This window comes from Lepus europaeus, chromosome 13, assembly GCF_033115175.1.
Source record: "Lepus europaeus isolate LE1 chromosome 13, mLepTim1.pri, whole genome shotgun sequence".
Classification (NCBI taxonomy): Eukaryota; Metazoa; Chordata; class Mammalia; order Lagomorpha; family Leporidae; genus Lepus; species Lepus europaeus.
The window spans coordinates 29,633,902-29,652,967 of NC_084839.1; the positions used below are offsets into that span (position 1 = coordinate 29,633,902).

Genomic DNA, 19,066 nt, shown 5'->3' on the forward strand with positions numbered 1-19,066 from the left:
TTTGTGCCCAACTGCATATTTTAAAACAATTCCTTCTCCTGTTAGTGATTATATTAGTGTTCTTTGTTATAATTATATCATAATTCACTGTTTTATATTGTAATAATTTAAGCAATCATGTCAATCACCTATATATTTAGCCTTTTTAATATTTTTTACTTTATTTTGGTAACATACTGACTGCAAGCAAATTTGTTTTTCTGATAGTGGGTTGGCATAAATAGGTTCATTAAAGGTATTATTAATTGGTTAATGCATGCTTTTTGCAAACATCTCATACATGCGGATGATTTTACATAAAATATGACAGCTTGTCTGCTTCCTGTTTCAAGTGTCTTGCTTGAGTGTTCTCAAAGTCTCAGCATAGTGAATGCCTGATGGAGAATGAAGAAGGTGGCTTTGGATTTGGAGGGCAACCTCAGCCCTCACTGAGGTCGTTTCCAGAGGGAACTTTCGTTAAAGCTCTGTTCCTTCGATCCCTTTTCTGCAGAATTTGCAGAGGGTTATTAGTGACAATAGCCCACCTGTTTTTCTTCTCTGAAACCATAGACCCCTCTAACAAAGCTGGATTGTGTGTGGTGCTCAGAGGCACCAGCCTAGTTATCCTGAGGGCTGTCTGGGTCTCATTCATACAGCATCTCTTTAAAGGCTTGTTTGCCGTATAGTGACATTGAGATACTAGCTCTAGGTAGCATTGATGTCAGAGTGCTATTTCTTTGTTATATGTTCTTAACTAATATCACTATGAACCCCAGCAATAGTGACATTTATGACTTATAGATTGTGTGTAATATGCCAGGCATTGGGCTACATGCATTATTTTCAGTATATTTTTATTATATTCCCATATTGTGCTCTGAACTTGGAACTCTGGATTATTTCCATTCTATATATATAGAAAAATGAGGCTTAGAGTGATTAATCACTTGCCCGTACTACAGAGTTTGAAAGGATAGCAGGATGTGTCCCTGTGCATTCTCCAAGCCAGAGCTTCTAGCCAGCAACTCTTCCATCTCCCCTGTGCCATCGTTCCTCTTTCTAAATAGTATTGAAGACAGGAACTCTTGGGGAAGTAGCCTCTCTCAGAAGGCCACTTTTGAGTCCCCGGGTCCTTTGGTAATGAAACTCATTTTGGTGGCTTCCACCCACTATGGAGTCCAGTGATCCTGTGAGTCAGTGAGGACTTGAACAATGCTAGTCTGCCTGGGCTTTGTAGGAGAAGAAAGAATCACCCAGGGATCAGGGGGAGAATAAGGGAGGGGTAAGCGGAGAAGACTTGGAAGAAGATTCTTCCTTACCAGTATACAGAAAATATTTTGGGTTGAAGTTGGCAAATGAAGAATAAGCACACCTAGAAATTTTGTCTTGGTTAGAAGTAGAAAGTGTTTTCTTGAGCATTAAAGGGAAAATTTGGAGAAGGTTGGACATTTTCTTGAAACTCAAATATGACCTGCTAACAAATGAGAAGTTAGTATGTATTTCCCATCAAGAGAAATCAAACAATGAGTCTTACTTCATCAAGTAAGATAAAAGAGAGTGGATAGAAAGTCCTTGATTGGTCATGTTAAGAGTTGTTTTAATGAAGAATTGATCCCCTGGGAACAGCATTTTGACGTGTTGGATGAAGCCGTCCTACCTGCTCCACTCCAGATACAGCTCCCTGCTGATGGCCTGGGAAAAGCAGGAGAGGATGGGCCAAGTGTTTGGCCCTCTACCACCCATGTTGGAGACCTGGATGAAGTTCCTGGCTTTTGCCTGGCCCAGTGTCCATAATTGCTGCCATCTGGGGAGTCAACCAACAGTGGAAGACCTCTCTGTCTCTGACTCTCCCTCTCTGTGTAGCTGCAACGTTCACAATCATTAAAAAAACCTGATCCCCTTAAAACTTCTAGCATGGTCCGTTTCTGAGTGTGTCTGTTCCAATTCATCTTAGAAATTGTTTCATTAAGAACTATTGATGACCATGGGAGGGACTAACCACTCCAGTTATTAAAAAAACCCTGAGTATTTATATTTGATTTCAGAGGTCAACTTTGTCTTCTAAATGGCTAATCTGACAGCTAGTCAGGAAACATGAAGTAATGCTTTGCAAGTAGTAGTGAAATCTTTATTCATGTGATTTTTTTATTTTTAAAGAAATCAATGAATGTACTGTGAATCCTGATATCTGTGGAGCAGGACACTGCATTAACCTACCTGTAAGGTATACCTGTATATGCTACGAGGGTTACAAGTTCAGTGAACAACAGCGGAAATGTGTTGGTAAGAGATACTTTTGATACTCAAAATTACTTAATATCAAAGATTTGCTTATGTAAAACATGTTTTTTTCTTAATCCATTTTTAACCATACTGGGAAAATGTCACTGTGTTTAATCTTGTAAAATGTTTACCCCTCAGCTAAGGGCACTCAAGCAAAAGGTTTGCTAAATTCCTGGGGTTTTCTTACCTTGTCCACTGCTATCCACTTCTTTAAATGTGATGCTTTGCCATAAAACTTAACTCATTCACAAAACTTCTTGGATAAAGTAAATAAACTGAGAGCTCTAGAAATAGCTCACACCTGCAAACATACATACATACACACAAACATATGAAACAGTAAAGAATTACATTCAAATATCCAAGTACATTAAACCTGATTTGGAAGTTTCTAAACTGAATTTCCATGTATACTGGCCGGAAGCTCCTAATGAACTTGTGAATAAGTGATCTTCTATATATGTCTTAGGGAAAAATCTGTCTTATAAAGAGGTATATGGAGTTAAGTTAATCATCTTAATGTGTAGACGCTACGCTTGATTTCATCATTTTTAGAAGAAAGAAATTCAGCCCTGAGTTCTAAGGGCAGGATAAAGGAACAGAGACACTTTGAGTAGTGTATCTACTCCTACATTAACATGTGTGAGCCTTGCTGTTTGGTTTTATATGTATCTGTGGGGTGAGAAGGCACCCAGCTGCTCCGTGACATGGCCATTTCCCTTTCATTTGCACACATGTGTATATGCATGTGTAGAGCCTAAAATATTAGGGAGAAAAGGCAAAGTGGTGATCTAATCCAGCCCCAGCTGTAGATGGTCTCTGACTGCCTCTCTGGAGAGCAAATTCCAGTGTGTGAAGATTCCATTATCAGGAGAGTCTTCCTGTGTTGACCTGAAGTCTGACCCTTTCAAACACCAATGTTATGGTGTTTTAGTCTTTGAAGCAATGTTCAGTAAGCTGCTTGCCTCTTCCCCATCACAGTCCAAGTATCTTATGAGCGAAAGATGTCTCCCTAAGTTGTAAAGGTTTGTGGTACCCCGGGAATAGTATAGTGGGTGGCTGAGTTCTTGCTGCACAACACCAATCTCCTGTTTGTGTTTTGTTAACAGATATTGATGAATGTGCTCAGGTCCAGCACCTGTGCTCCCAGGGACGCTGTGAAAACACTGAAGGGAGTTTCCTGTGTATTTGCCCTGCAGGATTTATGGCCAATGAGGAGGGTACCAACTGCGTAGGTAATGGCACTGCTGCATGAATTCTCAGATCTGGGGTTGTAGATCCCTGAGACCTCATCAGATCAGACAGCCCCAAATTTGCATTAAACATCTGTAACGACATAGCAATCTGCTAGATATAAAAATGGATTCCCCTCCACAAATTTTTAAAAAGGACTCACTTACTTATTTGAAAGATGGAGTGACAGAGAGAAAGAGATCTTCCATCTGCTAGTCTCTCCCCAAATGGCCACAAAAGCCAGAGCTGGGCTAGGCTGAAGCCAGGAGACAGGAATTCTTTCCAGGTCCCCCACATGGGTGGCAGGGACCCAAGCACTCAGGCTGTCTGCTGCATTCCCAGGTGCATTAGCTGGGAGTTGGGTCAGAAGCACAGCAGTTGGAACTGAAACTGGCACTCAAATACAGGGTGCCAGTGTTGCAAGCACTGGCTTACCCTGTATGCCAACCCCCTCTCATATTTTTAAAATTTTTAAGATTTTATTTGAGAGGTAGAGTTACAGAGAGAGGGAGAGACAGAGAGAGAGGTCTTCCATCCACTGGTTCACTCCCCAAATAACCACAGTGGCTGGAGTTGGGCTGATCTGAAGCCAGGAGCTTCTTCCGGGTCTCCCGTGTGGGTACAGGCATGTGGGCCATCTTCCCCTGCTTTCCCAGACCACAAACAGAAAGCTGGATCAGAAGAGGAGCAGCTAGGACACAAGACGGCACCCATACAGGATGCTGGGGCCACAGGTGGAGGCTTAGCCCACTACGCCACAGTGCTGGCACCCCCTCAACATTTTTGAAGGAAGAGTAGCAAATATATAGAATGAGAAGATTCTGCATGAATCAAAACCACACAATGCTGATGCATGTCCAACAAATCAAGGGGATGTGAGCAGAAAGCTGTTACTTCGTCATTAAACTTGAACTAACTGGGAGATGAGAGAGGTTCAAAACGATATTTTGGCAAATAAAACTTAGCAGTGTTTTCTGCTTCTCGTAGATGTGGATGAGTGCCTGAGGCCGGATGTCTGTGGGGAAGGGCACTGCGTCAACACCGTGGGTACCTTCCGGTGTGAATACTGCGACAGTGGGTACCGTATGACACGGCGTGGCCACTGTGAGGGTGAGTCTTCTGGGAAATCCAGGAGCCGGTGCCATCTGCCTGTGTGTGCTGAGCACTCGCGACCGTGAAATGCAGGACAGGTTTAGATCCAGGGCTGGTGGGCACCTTTCCTGTGCTGGATTTCCGCCACCTCTCTGCATGGCGCCAGCGTGCCCAGGCTCTTCCTGCTTGCTGGATTCACAGCCGCTTTGCCTGACTTCCATGACCCTGTCTGGGTTATTTTCCACCTTCATGCACTCATTATTTTTCACCTCATTATCTGCTTTCCCTGGTACTTGGAGTGAAATCACTTTAGAACAATTAATTACAGAATATCTTAGTACAAACCCAGCCTTAATTACAATGTCTGGCTCATTCATCTGGGAACATGGTGCAGGTGTGACCACTGTTGATGTTTCATTTTCAACCTTTTCACCTTGTCACATTCCTCTGTCTCCCTCGCGTCCTTTTACTTGTGTTCTGGGACTTTCTTGCAGACTCCCTACAGAAGCACTGTCTGACCAGCTCTGGGTCAGATTCCAACTGCGCTAGATAGAATTTCTTCATTACTGACCATAGCCGTGAGTTCGCGCTCATTATAAAAATGTTTTGGAAAATGTATGGCAAGGCCAAAATAATTAGACATGCAACAATATTTCTGCTCATATTTGTGTCCATGTGGCACGAGTTCTTTTTGAAACCTCTGTGGTACTTTTTTGTAATGATTTTCATGAAGAAATCCATTGAACTTCTTCTGCAGTCCTGCCGCGGACACCTCAGGGCAAAGGCACATGTTCTCACCTGAGCAGGTGCTTCAGGGCCTAGATGTGGGCATGGTGCTGACTGCCAGGCTTCCCCACCTGACTGTCTGAAGATCAGCCTGTCATGACGGGGCTTCTGGAGCGAAGGAGGGAGTCAGCCAGGCTGCTCTCTACCATCTGTTGGCTTCTGCTTGTTGGTTTTCTTCACAGCCCTGATGGCCAAACCTGGAGGGAGGGCCAGGGAGACATTCCTGGCAGTCTGCGCCTGGGTATTTTCCTTGGGCTCAGATCTGGAGAAAAGTGGGAGCAGTTCTGTAACTGGATCTCTGCTCAGCTCAGATCAGAATGGAGCCATGAATGCCCCCGCGATGGCTGAGAGGCCACGGGGCGAGCGCTGTGAAGCATCCCTACGCTCCTTCCGGGAACTCTGCCTCGCCCTCCAGAGGCAGAGTGGGCATGCAGAAGACCTGGGGCTGCGGAATCGGCTCAGGCCGCCACAAGCAGTGACTGCCTGACCTTGAGCCAGTTATCTAGCACCTTTGAAACCTAGTTCATCACCTAGAATACGTGAGCCAGAGAGTACAATTTAGGGTGACCAGGAGCTTAGTCAGTGTGTGTGTGGTATTGCCCATCACCTGGTTAGTTCTCAGAAAGTTAGGTTTTTTTTAAACCTCCCTTTTCCCCTAACCCCTTTTGGTTTTTTTGCCTGGGTTTTTCTCAGTTCGTCTGTAATTGTGGGGAGTGCTTACCAGAAAAATGGGTGAATTCATTTGGCAGGCATGTGTATGCAAAGCAGGCACCTCCCGAAGAAGTGAGATAGATACTGTCCCACAGTTCTACCCACAGCCCCCTATGCAGAGATCAGATAGTAAGTCATAAAAAAAAATGGCAAGGGGTAGAAATGAAATTGGGAAATTATGTGATTACATTGAAAGCTGATAGGAAAATAGTCAGTAATCCTCAATATATGGAAATTATTCAGCAGAGCTATGACTGGGCTTCCCTGAGTAAATAACCGGTAACTCCATTATCCCCCAAGAAAAAGCCTGAAAAGAAGGAAGAGCCAAACATCGTGGCCGTCCTCTATGTTATGGACCAGAACCAAAGGTCGCAGGGCTTCTGGCTCACGGAAGGTTTTCTCAGCTGTCACCAGCAAAGTTGCTTTCAAACAAGACCAGTCTCCAAGGAGTCTATTGTGGTTTGCAGACATTATCTCATTCATCCTTCCTTTATTCTCTTAAGCTGGTATTGCAAGGCAGGTAGTCCCTCAGTGATAGGAGAGGGAACCACCAACGGAGGTGAGAGCAGGGTGTTGTCTCCTAGTCCTCAACATCACGCCCTCTGTATTGGACCTGCCTGTCTCAGTGACGCTCCCTGATTTACTGGTTGTATTTCTATTAAAAAACAAAACTCCCATCCAGATGGGGCTGTAATGCTGTTTGGAAAACTGAGCTGGCAAGCATCATCATTTTGTAGAACAAGAAGTCCCAGACCAGCTGACCTTAAAAAAAAATCATTGTGTGTCATTGTCTATTGGCAAGAATTTTTCACTGATAAAATAAAAATTTATGGCATTGACCTGGTACTTATTTTGTTAATATCAATTTCAGCTTTTTCACTTGAAGCAGCTTTTCACACATGTTGAGTGATATATATATATATATGTGTGTGTGTAGAGAGAGAGAGAGATTAATGTTTTCTGTTTTTATTTTTAGCTGACACAAAAAAGTTGTGCATGCTTATGGGTTATCACGTAATATTTCCATATATTGAATAGTGCCCAATCAGGGTAAACCTAGGAAGGTACTTTGCAAGAATTTGCCAGAATGGTGCCAACCTGTGGCACAGCAGGTTAAGCCACCATTAGCAATACTGGCATCCCATATGAGTGCCAGTTCAAGTCTTGCTACTCCACTTCCAATCCATTTCTCTGTTAATGTGCCTAAGAAAGCAGCACACAAATGGCCAAACTACCCGGCCCCCTGCCACCTTTGTGGGAAACCTAGATGGATTTCCATGCTCCTGGCTTTAGACTGACCCAGCTCTGGCTGTTGCCACCACCTGGGGAGTGAACCAGGGGATGGAAGATCTCCCCATCCTCCCCCTCATCACTCTGCCTTTCAAACAAATAAATCTTTTTTTTTTTTCTTTAAGAATTTACCAGAAGGAAGGCATCAAATACTCGTGTATATTTATTTAGTATAGGAATTATATCTATATTTTTCAGCTTATGTCCTTCAAAAGCTGTTTATTTGCTCACTGTGATTCGAGGCCCTATGCTGGACACTTCAACATTAAATCCTTTCATTTGAATTCAGAAAGAAAACAATTATTTCAACTGGGGCTTGTACCCCAGATGTTACCATTGATTTTAAACTGTTGAACTCTGTCCTACATCTATCCTCTTCCCCACTGTGTCATTTTTACTATTCTTAAAAATGCCTAAAGCCACAACTGTATTTAAGGTGACTGGTTCCTCTTGTATCAAAAAGAAAGATGATTAATAAGTGAGCTGTGAATAGGAAAAGGTATATTTTTAACAGAAAATATTACATATGGTCATAGCACCTTGTTTTCTGGAAAATCTTGGAAGTATGTGATGAGTTCATTTTCTCCTAATGTTCTTTTTCCACCTCCAAGGAATTACTATCATATGAAAGGTTTTAAATTATTCATACTTGGGATGTTCTTGGGCCCATGAAGCCAATGTAGGGATTTCCCTGGGGCACCCAGTGTGTGCAGAGATCCACTCTCCAGCCAAGTGGATATATATGGTCGCTCACATTCATTTCCACTCATCGTATTTCTTTCTGGCAAGCTGGGCTATTCCTTCAAAGATTGGATGTCCAGAAAGTAGCCCCAGAAGTGCTGCCAGCTCCCAGAGTGGAGAGGCCTGGCTCTGCCATTTGAAGAACTGGGGCCAAGTTCTTCCTTGGAATTGGTATAAATATTTTAATCCAAGTATACCTGACCATTCATTGATGTCATATGTTTAAGTCTAGACCCAATGTGTCTCCTACCCTGTTATTGCTTCCCCCCAGAGGTGTAGATAGAGCATGTTTTTTTCTCTTCATCTCAAAAGTCAGATTTCACTTTGGTATTCTGATAAAATATTCATGACCTGCCTTCTTGATTCTCCAGATATCGATGAGTGTTTGGTTCCAAGTACTTGTCCGGATGAACAGTGTGTGAATTCTCCTGGATCTTACCAATGTGTTCCCTGCACAGAAGGATTCCGAGGCTGGAATGGACAGTGCCTTGGTAGGTACCATGTGTTATCCCAGTTTTGTTGCTTTTGTGTGGCCTGTGTTCTGATAGAGTAATGCCAATTGATCTCTTTCAAAATAAAAATCAATGAAATGTAATAAACTTAGACTGTTCTAAGAGAAGTTGCAAGTAACTCTTAGCTATGGAAAAAATAAGAACATGAGTGTTCATGAAGGATGCCACTGATTTTTTTTCTCAGATGTGATAAAGAACCAAAACCAAACACAGTGATAGGCATTAAAGGAGAGGGATGGAGAGCAGAAAGTTTGAAAAGAGAAGAGGCCTAAGAAGCAGCTACCACAGACAAACAAAATTAGGAAATACACACAGGTGCTCACACAAACATGCAACAGAAATAGTACGTGTAGTATTTTGAGGAAGTTGAAGAGACACATTTGCTTTGATTCTTTTCTTTTGTGTATCCATCTGCCATGCCATTTCTTTTTTCCTTATTTGAAAGTTGGAGTTAGAAAGAGAGAGACAGAGAAAGAGAGAGAGCTTCCAGCTGCTGGCTCATTCTCCACATGGGTGTAACAGCCAGCAATGGGCCAGGCCAGAGTTGGGAGCCAGGAGCTCAATTCAGGTCTTTCATGTGAGAGGCAGGGACCCAAACACTTGGGCCATCTTCTGTTTTTCCCAAGCCAATAGCAGGGAGCTGCATCAGAAGTGGAGCAGCTGGAATGTGAAGTGGCGCCCATATAGAATGCTGGCATCACGGGCAGCGGCTTTACTTGCTGTACCATTACACTGGCCCCAGTGGTTTGGTTTGGTTTGGTTTTTCCTAAAACTTTTCCATTTCATGAGAGAACTTTGAATATGTGAGTTTTACATTTTTCATTCAATCATTCATTGTTTCCTTCCTCCCCTAAAAAAGCTTACTATATATTCCAGAGCTTTCTGGGACACATTGAGGGATGAAATGAATGGAACCCTTTCCTTGGGGCACTTCCCGTCTGTCTAGTGAGACACTGACCTTCCCCTAGACACCTCATGGAAAACTGCAGATTTGTAAATGGGACAAGTTACAGGAAGGAGGTTCTGTGAGGCTCTGAGATGGTAGGATTAAACAAAACAATATTTGAATTTTATTCTGCTGTCTCTGGGAGACACTTAGTTGTTTTAGTGAAGGTGGGAATGAATTGTTCTTACCAAAGTTCTCCCTTTGGAAAGCTCTGGGCTCCTCGCCAGGCAGCATCAGCTCAGCCTCTGTAGCTGGTGCAGGTGCCCGCCCTGGCCTGAGTGTCTGTGCCCATCCTCAAGGGTCTCTACCAGCGGAATTGTGAGATGTAGACACGTTAGTTGTTTATCTGCTAAGTAGTTGTTTGTGTAATGGGAGCTGGCTGGTGAGTGCGTTTGGTTTTAATTTTCCTATTTGGCATGCATTTTGTAGTTGCCTATCAAGGTTCCATTCGTGTTCTCATTTTCATAGTGATGCATAATCCAGGAGTGGAGCCTGGACTCTAGCTTAAATAACTACAACACACAACATTAGTATAAACACAGGGCTCATTCATGAATTTGCTAATGGAATGTGACTGACCAAATTGGCAAGTGAGTCTTCTTCAATGTAAACCATACTAAGTGAGTTCTTGTACCTATATGTACCTCTATGGATATATAGGTATGTATGTGTGTGTATATAATATATGCAAACATTTCACTCTAGTTTTGTGACAGAAACAGAGCACCTCGTATAAAAGTAATTTTACTTTTGCCAACCAGAAGAGAAAAATCACAGACAGAAATGTTAGGTCACCATGTTGCTCAACTCAACCGAAATCCCACATTTAGCCCCTTGTTCCGCGCACTAGGTTTCATTTCTGCATTTCTGAGATCATGGATTTCCTATCATTAAAAGTAGGCAGTGCACTTTTTCCTTGTGCTTTGGGTAAAAGTTTAGTCTCTACGTAAACCACATCAAGCCTTGCTTCCATGATATCATTGCAGATATAGCCATCGTTCACGTTGGACTTACAGCTCTTCTGAATTTCTCATGAGGGTTTTTGCAGATTATACTGAAGTAGATTTTCCATCTTAATTTTTATGGTGGTAGAGTTTTCAAATGTTGAGAGCTGAGTGTGACAAAAAGCAGATAGTCCAGCATGACTTTGTTTTTGTATTGAGCCAGGGAGTGGAGTGAATTTTTCTGCTGAACTCTTAACGATGCTAATAAATGCTCAGCTGTATCCTTTTGTGCCTTTAGACATTTTAGTTCTGATATTTGTTCTTTGGTATTTGCAAATACTTTCCAAAAGTTACCTATACTTAAAAAGAAAACTTTATTTATTTATTTTAAAGGCAAAAGTGATAGAGAAGGAGAGAAAGAAAAAGAGATTTTCCATCTACTAATTTACTTCCCACATGTCCACAACAGCTGGGACTGGACCAGACCCAAGCCAGGAGCCTGGAACTCCATGCTGGTCTCCCACATAGGTGGCGGGAACCCAAGTACTTGAGCCATTGTCTGTTGCCTTCCCAGGAGCATTAGCAGGGTGCTGGATCTGGAGTAGGACAGCCAGGACTCTCAACTATCACTCTGATATGGGATGCTGGTACCTCAAGTGGTGTCTTAACTGGCTGTACCACCACACTGGCTCACATAAGTAACCCACTTTTGACTTCAGCTCATCAGTAACACATCTGACCTGTGCTTATTTGTTCATTTAACTAATACATTGAACACCTACTGTGTGCCAGTATTTTTCCAAAACTGCAAGGGTTGAGAATGAATGCAACAAAAACTCTCTCCTTGTTGAACTTAAAGTGCTTACAGATCAGCAAGTAAGCAAGTAAAACACATAGAATATTGGATGTCATAGTGTCATGAAGAAAAATAAAGGGACCTGAGATATAGGGAGTGTTCAACTTTCTTTGGTGGTCAGAGGTCAAGTGATGGCAGGTTATTAATGAGGCCTTCTTTGCTAATCATTTGTTCCCATCACTAACAATTAACCTGTGAACTGTTTATGCCTTTTTTGTGTCCTTTTAGTCCAGACAATTTATTGATTTATGTGGATGAGATTTTCTTTCTCAGTTTTTAATTGAAAAATTAAAGTGAATGTTAAAGCCTTGGAAATTTGGCTATACTCATCATTTTGGAGAAAGCTCTTGCATTGGACATTTGTCTTTAGCAATATTTGTTGTTTATTTGAAAGGTAATGGCGGGGGAGATGATTGTCTTCACCTGGCAGGGGTGTTGGTTTCCATAAATCTTAGTCTCATTGTTCTGTAGCACGCCCCTCACTGGCTGCATACTTTCACATTGCTGTAACCAAATGTGTGCGGCATTTTACATAGTAGTACTTATATTTGGCATTATGCCTCCTGGGATTTTTTCCTCTTAAGCTTTTCTATCGTCACATCAATTTGACTCTTTTATTCCTGTTAAATGGCTTCATTAAGCATTGCTATTTAAAGCTCTATATTTTGTAGAGATTGGACATCTCATACACTTTCTGCTTCTTTCACTGACTGTGTGAAGAACTTGCTGAAACCATTCATGGTCTCATTGTATTCATGCCATGCCACCTGGATTTCACTGGTGGATGCTTCTCCTTGAATTATGAATTAAGACTAGACATTGTCTGGGGGAAAAGCTGGTAAAATGTGAGTAAGTGTTGTCTGGGGACCCACACTTTTTCCTGGTGTTTAGTCCTGGACATATAGTCCTTCATGCTCAATAGTTATTGTCCACGTCAAATACTGTCTGTTGCTTCTAGACTCTACGTAGCACACATCATCCCTTAATGCTTTCTGGCAGCTCTTGTTGGCTCTTCTGTTAATGTTGCTGCTTCTTTCAAGTTGGGGATTTTGGTCTTCTCTGTTGAGCCACTTTCATCATTCAACACTGTATTCCTTGGACTTGAAGTTCTGCCTGGGGCCATTGCCCACTGGATCCCCACCTTGAATGACTGTTTCATCACCCCGGGTTCCGGCCAGTTCCCACTGCCTTCCTTAAGGGACGTCAGCCTGTCAGGTACTCAGTTTACAGATTCCTCCTAACTCGTGGAATGCTGGCCTGAATCAAATCTGATGAGAGCCATCTCTCAAGGAAATGCTCTTGTACTTGGTTATTTAAAGGGAAGTTCAATATTTCTGTTGTAGAGATCTTTGTTCCATGAATGTAGAGAGATTTTGGACTCTATGACCTCTCTGAAGCTTAGTTTGATTATCTGTAATATGGAGATTGAAATACCTTCATTGTAGAGTTTATTGCCCAAATTAAATAAGAAATAGGAAACACCTGTCTGCCATGTTATACCCCTTTCTCCCCTAAACATCTTACTCTCCTCTTTATTGCTCTGTCCTGAAATATAAGAAATGCAGAAGAAAAAAAAAAACCTGTTAAATTATATGTCATATTTCTCCTTATAACCATATTCTTTCTCTTTGGCGTTCTATAAACTTATGCCATGTAGTTTTTAACTCTCTCTGTGTCATAGGAGCTTTCTCTTATGAATTTAAGTGATTTTGAGATTTTGTTTCCACTTCCTTGCATTTTCACTTAGCTGGAATGTCCTCCTTGGGGATTCCATGCTTCTGTAGGATTGTTCCTAGCAAATGCTTAAGCTTCTGTGATAAAACCTTGCCATTTTGTCAGCTCATCTTCCCAAGGCAGACTGCCTGTCACCCACTGCATACCTACATCTGACCCTCTTTGGGTTTACTTTATTGTCTTGCTCTATAGCTGAGTTGTGACAGATCAAGTGACCTGGCAATACACATTTTTGATATCTTTATCAGAGTAATTCTTTGTTAGTTTCTAAGTTAAAGATTATCTCTAAATAGATCCTGGACATTGGAAGAACTTCTGTATCATTCAGTCCAGTTGATAACCATTTGCCCCAGTCTTGACTGAAGCTAGACAGAGAACTTACAGGATAAGCATGGAGAGATCATTATCCTAGAAGTTCTTCTTATACTAGGATCTATTTTCTGATTTTAAGATTAAATGTTAACCTTTTTGGAATATATAGATATTCGTAGACTTACCTGAAATTGGAGCCTTTCATAGTATATTTATTTTATATAACATGGTAACTGCAGACAACACAGACCTTTTGCAAATTTTCTAAAATGCACCAATGTCAGTCTTGTTACTAAATCATCACAGGTAAAGGGGGCTTCTAATCAATTACTCCTGTTCATTGAGCACTCGACTGTATGTGTGCCAGATGCCAGAGAGGGCTTGAAATTGTCCAAACAGCAACAGAGAGACACAACTTTTGAAATCAGGACCCATGTCGATGGGGAGAAGTAATTGTTATAACAAAAACCTTTCAATGTACAGTTTATAAAGAACTTTGACTTTATTGTTTTGATTCTCATAGCAGTCATCCCTATAGTATAGATATGGAAATAGTTGAGTGGATTCTCTCTAGGTCATATGTAATAAATGGCAGAACTAAGACATGACCCAGGTCTTCATCTTACAAATCCAGGGTTTTGTCCTGTACAATATGTCATGTGCTGACATACAATGGATTATCATTACTCATCCTTTAAAAAGAATGGAATTCTGTCATTTGCAGCAATGTGGACAGAACTATAGGACATTATGTTAAATAAGTCAGGCACAGAAAGACATACATCACATGTTCTCACTTGTGTGAGGGTACTTCAGAAAGTTCATGGAAAATGGAATTAAAAGATTACGTTGATGAAAAAATTTTGAAATTCATGCATGTGAGGGATTACTTGAAAAGTTCATGGAAAATGTATATTGGGAAAAAAGTGCATGGATTTGTTATAAATAAATTAAAAAGTAATTATAAATAGATAAAATAATTATTAACATCTTTTAAATCCATTGTTCATAAACTTTTAAAAGTACTCTGATATGTGCAAGGTAAGGATGATCTCAAAGAAGCAGAAACTAGAATACTGGTTACCAGAGCCTGGGTAGGGAGTGGGAGAGGGAGAGATGGAGAATAGATATTTAATGGATACACAGGTTCAGTTGGGTAGGAGTAATAGTGTAGATAAGTATGGTTGAGAGCAACTATTTAAATTCATAAAAATAGCTAAAAGAGGATTTTGAATGTTCTCAACTCAATGAAATATGTCCAAGGTGATAGTTGTACAAATTGCTCTGATCTGATCATTCCACATTGTATATACATATTATTAAAATGCCAGCCTTACATATGAAAGTACTTCAGAAAATTGATGAAAAAACAGAATTTGAAGATAAGTTTATTTCGGTGCAAATAATTCAAAACCCATACATTATTTTTTCATAATATGTAGTTTCCATGAACTTTTTGAAGATCCTTTGTATGTACAATTAAACACATATACATACATGCTATATATTATAACTTTAGAGTATGTTCAGTAAAAAAAAAATCTCAGGGGGCTGGGCCCATGGTGTAGTAGGTTAATCCTCCGCCTGTCGCACCAGCATCCCATGTGGGCGCCGGTTCTAATCCCGGCTGCCCCTCTTCCAATCCAGCTCTCTGCCATGGCCTGGGAAAGCAGTAGACGATGGCCCAAGTGCTTGGACCCCTGCATCCACGTAGGAGACCCTGAGGAAGCTCCTGGCTTCAGATTGGCACAGCTCAGGGCATTGCAGCCATCTGGGGAGAGAACCAATGGAAGGAAGACCTTTCTCTCTCTCTCTCTCCCTCTCACTGTAACTCTACCTCCAAATAAATAAATAAAATCTTAGAAAAATCTCAGGTACCCTTCCTACACTTAAATGAGAAACTGAAGAGTATAGTAAAGACAATAATAAAAATATAATTTTATAGAAAGGAAACATCATGTCAAGTGGAATCACCCCTTGAAGTGGCTCAGGGAGTCAGAGTTTGAGATGATGGGTCTACATAGGCAGCTGCAGTAGAGTTTTTCTGCAAGATGAAATGTCTCATTGGAAAGGTGAAGTTGGAAGCCCGCAATTTGCTGGGATTCGAGGGCTGATTTTCTGAGATCATCCTTGGCTGTTTCTGTGGGATGTGCACATTGGCTCTTCTCCAGTTCTGTGAAGCAGTGAGGAATCTTTGAGGGTTGTGTAACAACTTTTTGTCAGCAGCTCTGCTACTACATTGTTTAACCTCATCAGGATTGACAGAGGGTGCCTGATAGCCTGAACACTTCCTATACTTCAAGTGCAATTGAGATTGTTGCCGCACAGTGGCCCCATCAGCATGTGTCTCTCATTTTGCTATGCTTGCTTTTCTGTCAAATGTGTTCTCCCATCATTTTTGATAGAAGAGATTATGTGTGAATAGTAGTTGAGGACTCATTGACGTAATACCATGTTTGTGGTGAAGTGTAACCCTGCGTTTCTTGTGGCTGTATTGATAGAATCAGATGCTTTCTTGCTATCAGATGGTACTCATTCATTGAAGTCTGTCCTAGTGATAAAAGAATTAAGTGAGGTTGGGTGACTTCCGAGAAATGATTGGTTCTTAGTCTTGAGAGTTCATCTCCTTGGAAGTACTGTAAGTGATGCAGATACACTACTACTCTGGAATAATTTCTGTCCAACTCCAAGGACCTGATAAAGGGGCGCAGCCATGGGAGATTATGACAGGCTGATGTTAGCCGTTGAACACCCGCTGTGCCTGCAAAGGGGGTTGTGCCCACCAAAGAGGGGCTTGGGACAGTCTGGTTCATGGTGAGAATTTTAGGAAGGGACACTTCAAAAAAAGGCCCTGACCCAAATGAATTAGCTCCTGAGGCAGCGAGAGGGCTATGAAGGTGGGATTGCTGGCCAATAGGGAGTCATCTCTATGAAACTCCAGAGAATGGAAAGTTGCCAGCGAGCTAGCGAGGAAAATGTCCTCATTTTTCCTGAAAGAAGAGAGAGGGTAGAGTCCAGGAATGATTGATCTTCCATTTAATTTTGATAAAGAACTACACAATGTTTGGTTCAGATGATGAGGTGAAATACTTTCAAAAGTGGTGATTGTAAAAATCAGCCAAAATTCATCCAGATGAATTAAGCCAGACTATCCTGATTTGCCTTTTTCTGATGGGCCAGAAAGTCCTTTAGGCATGGCATATCTAGTTTTGAACAGGTATTTCTTAGTCTCTTGGAGCATGGTGTGAGTTGAGTGATTTGTGCTGTCTGATAGGGTAGTATACGCTGGATGCATAAACCTTTAAATTATCCCATCCACAAAGTCTGACCTCAAAACCTTATGACAGCTTTCATACTGTGGGAAGTTTCATTAATTTGTTGAATGGCAAATGCCAAATTATTATGTCCTGAAAACCCATTGGTAAATTGCTTGGCATTTGGAGCCCAGTCCCATGATCACAATTTTTTTTGTGGTAGTGTTCCTCCATGAAAAAAAAATACAACAGCAGTTGAAACAACTATATCCAAGTATTGGATGGATTTGGACGATATTCCTTTAAAAAAAAAAAGATTCATTTGTTTATTTGAAAGGCAGTGACAAAGATGGGGAGAAGACAGAGGAAATAGGAGAGAGAGAGAGAGAAATCTTCCATCTGCTGCCTCGCCCCACAAAATGCTTGCAACAGCCAGGGCTGGGCCAGGTTGAAGCCAGGATCCCAGACCTTCATCTGTGTCTCCCATGGTGGCAGGAGCCCAGTTACTTGGGCCATCACCTGCTATGTTCCAGGAAACACATTAGTGGGAAGCTGGGTCAGAAGCAAAAGAGCTGGGCTTCAATCTAGCACAGTCTATGCAGTGCAGACATCCCAAGTGTTGGCTTAGCCCTTTGCATCACAGTGCCCACATCCTAGGCAATATTTTTAGAAAAAGATGAGTTTTGAGCCCCAGTATCAAAAACCAAAGGCTTAATTATCTCTCTCTCTGTGGCGGGGTGGAGGGGGGCGGAGGGGAGAGTGACCATGGGGGATGAATGATGTGTGTAGGTCAAGACCATCTTGCTTCTCATAACATTGATGGGAAATCTGTCCAGTCTTTGGAAGCCAACCCTTCTCTTGTACCCAGGGCTCCACAATTGATGTTTTTAAGTGAACTAAAAAAATACTGGAAATCATCAGAGGTTTTCAAGTGAAGTAGAAATGCTATTGATCAGATTTGTGTTTTAGAACATTTTCTCTGACTGCAGCCTGCAGTAATCCATTAGGATTAAAGAGGATAAGATTTAGACAAATTAAAAGATCAAGTCAGTAACTCAAATGCAAGTAGTAGGAATATAATGAAATGGGTACGTTTGAGAGAGATTTGGAAGGTAGATTGATATGACTTGGCACCAAATTGAATGTGAGTAAAGAGGGACAGTAAGGAATCCAGGAGGGAAGACTCCAAGTTCCTGACCAGGGCATTTGAATACAGAGGGTGCCATACATCGATAGGAGGGGCAGCATAAAGAAAGGACAAGGGAAGGATCAGTTTTGGTTGTGAAGACTTTGTTCTGAGGTCCCTGTGGGACATCATGGGAATCCCCAGTGTATTAATAAGCTGGATCCATGGATGTAAAGTTTAAAAGACAAATCTTGTCTAAAGATGCAATGCTGTTTATCTTGCTCCATTTGCATCCACCAAGTGTGTGTGTGTTTCTCCTCTAGACACCTTCCTTATTTGTATAGATTGTTTACTAGGTGTTTACCATATACCCGTTCGATTCAAACTCTACTACTTATAAGTAAATGATCGCCTTGACAGAATTCTGGTTCCATATTATGTCTATAATAAATAAAGAAAAGAATAAACACACCAGGCTGCCCTAGATAGTTCAAGGCATTCTGCCTCATTATTAATCATGGTAGTAGCCTAGAAAAAGAAAAGTTTTATAAGTATCTCTTGAATGTAATCCGCAGTGTCTGTTAACTTTAGAGAAAAATATGGCCTTAGAAATAGATTTTGCTGTTAAAATTTGTAGCCTTATAAATCACTTTCCCTAGTGCATGAATAACTAAAGAGAGCAATCCTTACATTTCTGAGTTTGTTAGCATTTTTGAAACCAAACCAGATACTAGACATGACATTTTCCTGTCGCTATCTGGAATTTCTATGCCTAGTGTCTAGGCTCCCTCTGTTCCATTATTTACTTTGGCGCCAAGGCTTGGCTTCTTCTTTGAAATTGTTTGCCTTCAGTGTTTACAAAAGTAGATTCCCACAACCAAAGAAGGGGTGGGTAATAAGCTGGCCTGGAAGTGCTATTTTTATTGTCTTGGATTAGGATCGGTTCAGCATAATTAGTGATAATTAATGAAAGTGTCATAGAACACCTAGGTAGTGCCAGTTGCTTGGCTCTTTTCATACGTACATGCAACACCAGAAGTACCCATGCATGCATGCCCCCTGACCATGTTTGCTTTGTTTCTGAACTGCATGGTCAGGAAGGCAGAACAGAGTTGTCATGAAGTGCACTCCAAATGAATGCAATCTGAACTGTGGATTGCTAGATTAAGACTAGATCTGTCAGTGTGCTTGTGACTCTGTCTTAAGTGGATGGAAGGCTTTCTGCTTTCATGGTGTGGTGAGCATCGTGAAATGAAATGGATGCCAA

The 19,066-nt window shown here is 41.4% G+C and overlaps 1 protein-coding gene across 3 annotated transcripts in view; it reads left to right on the forward strand.

Annotated features, from left to right (window-relative positions):
- LTBP1 (latent transforming growth factor beta binding protein 1) overlaps positions 1 to 19,066 on the forward strand; it is a 445,454-nt gene that overhangs the window by 320,584 nt on the left and 105,804 nt on the right. For all 3 annotated transcript variants that reach the window (XM_062209234.1, XM_062209235.1, XM_062209236.1), the window contains 4 exons: positions 2,137 to 2,262; positions 3,372 to 3,497; positions 4,483 to 4,605; positions 8,487 to 8,606. In XM_062209234.1, coding sequence (XP_062065218.1) covers positions 2,137 to 2,262; positions 3,372 to 3,497; positions 4,483 to 4,605; positions 8,487 to 8,606 — 495 coding nt within the window. The remainder of the gene's footprint in view (positions 1 to 2,136; positions 2,263 to 3,371; positions 3,498 to 4,482; positions 4,606 to 8,486; positions 8,607 to 19,066) is intronic.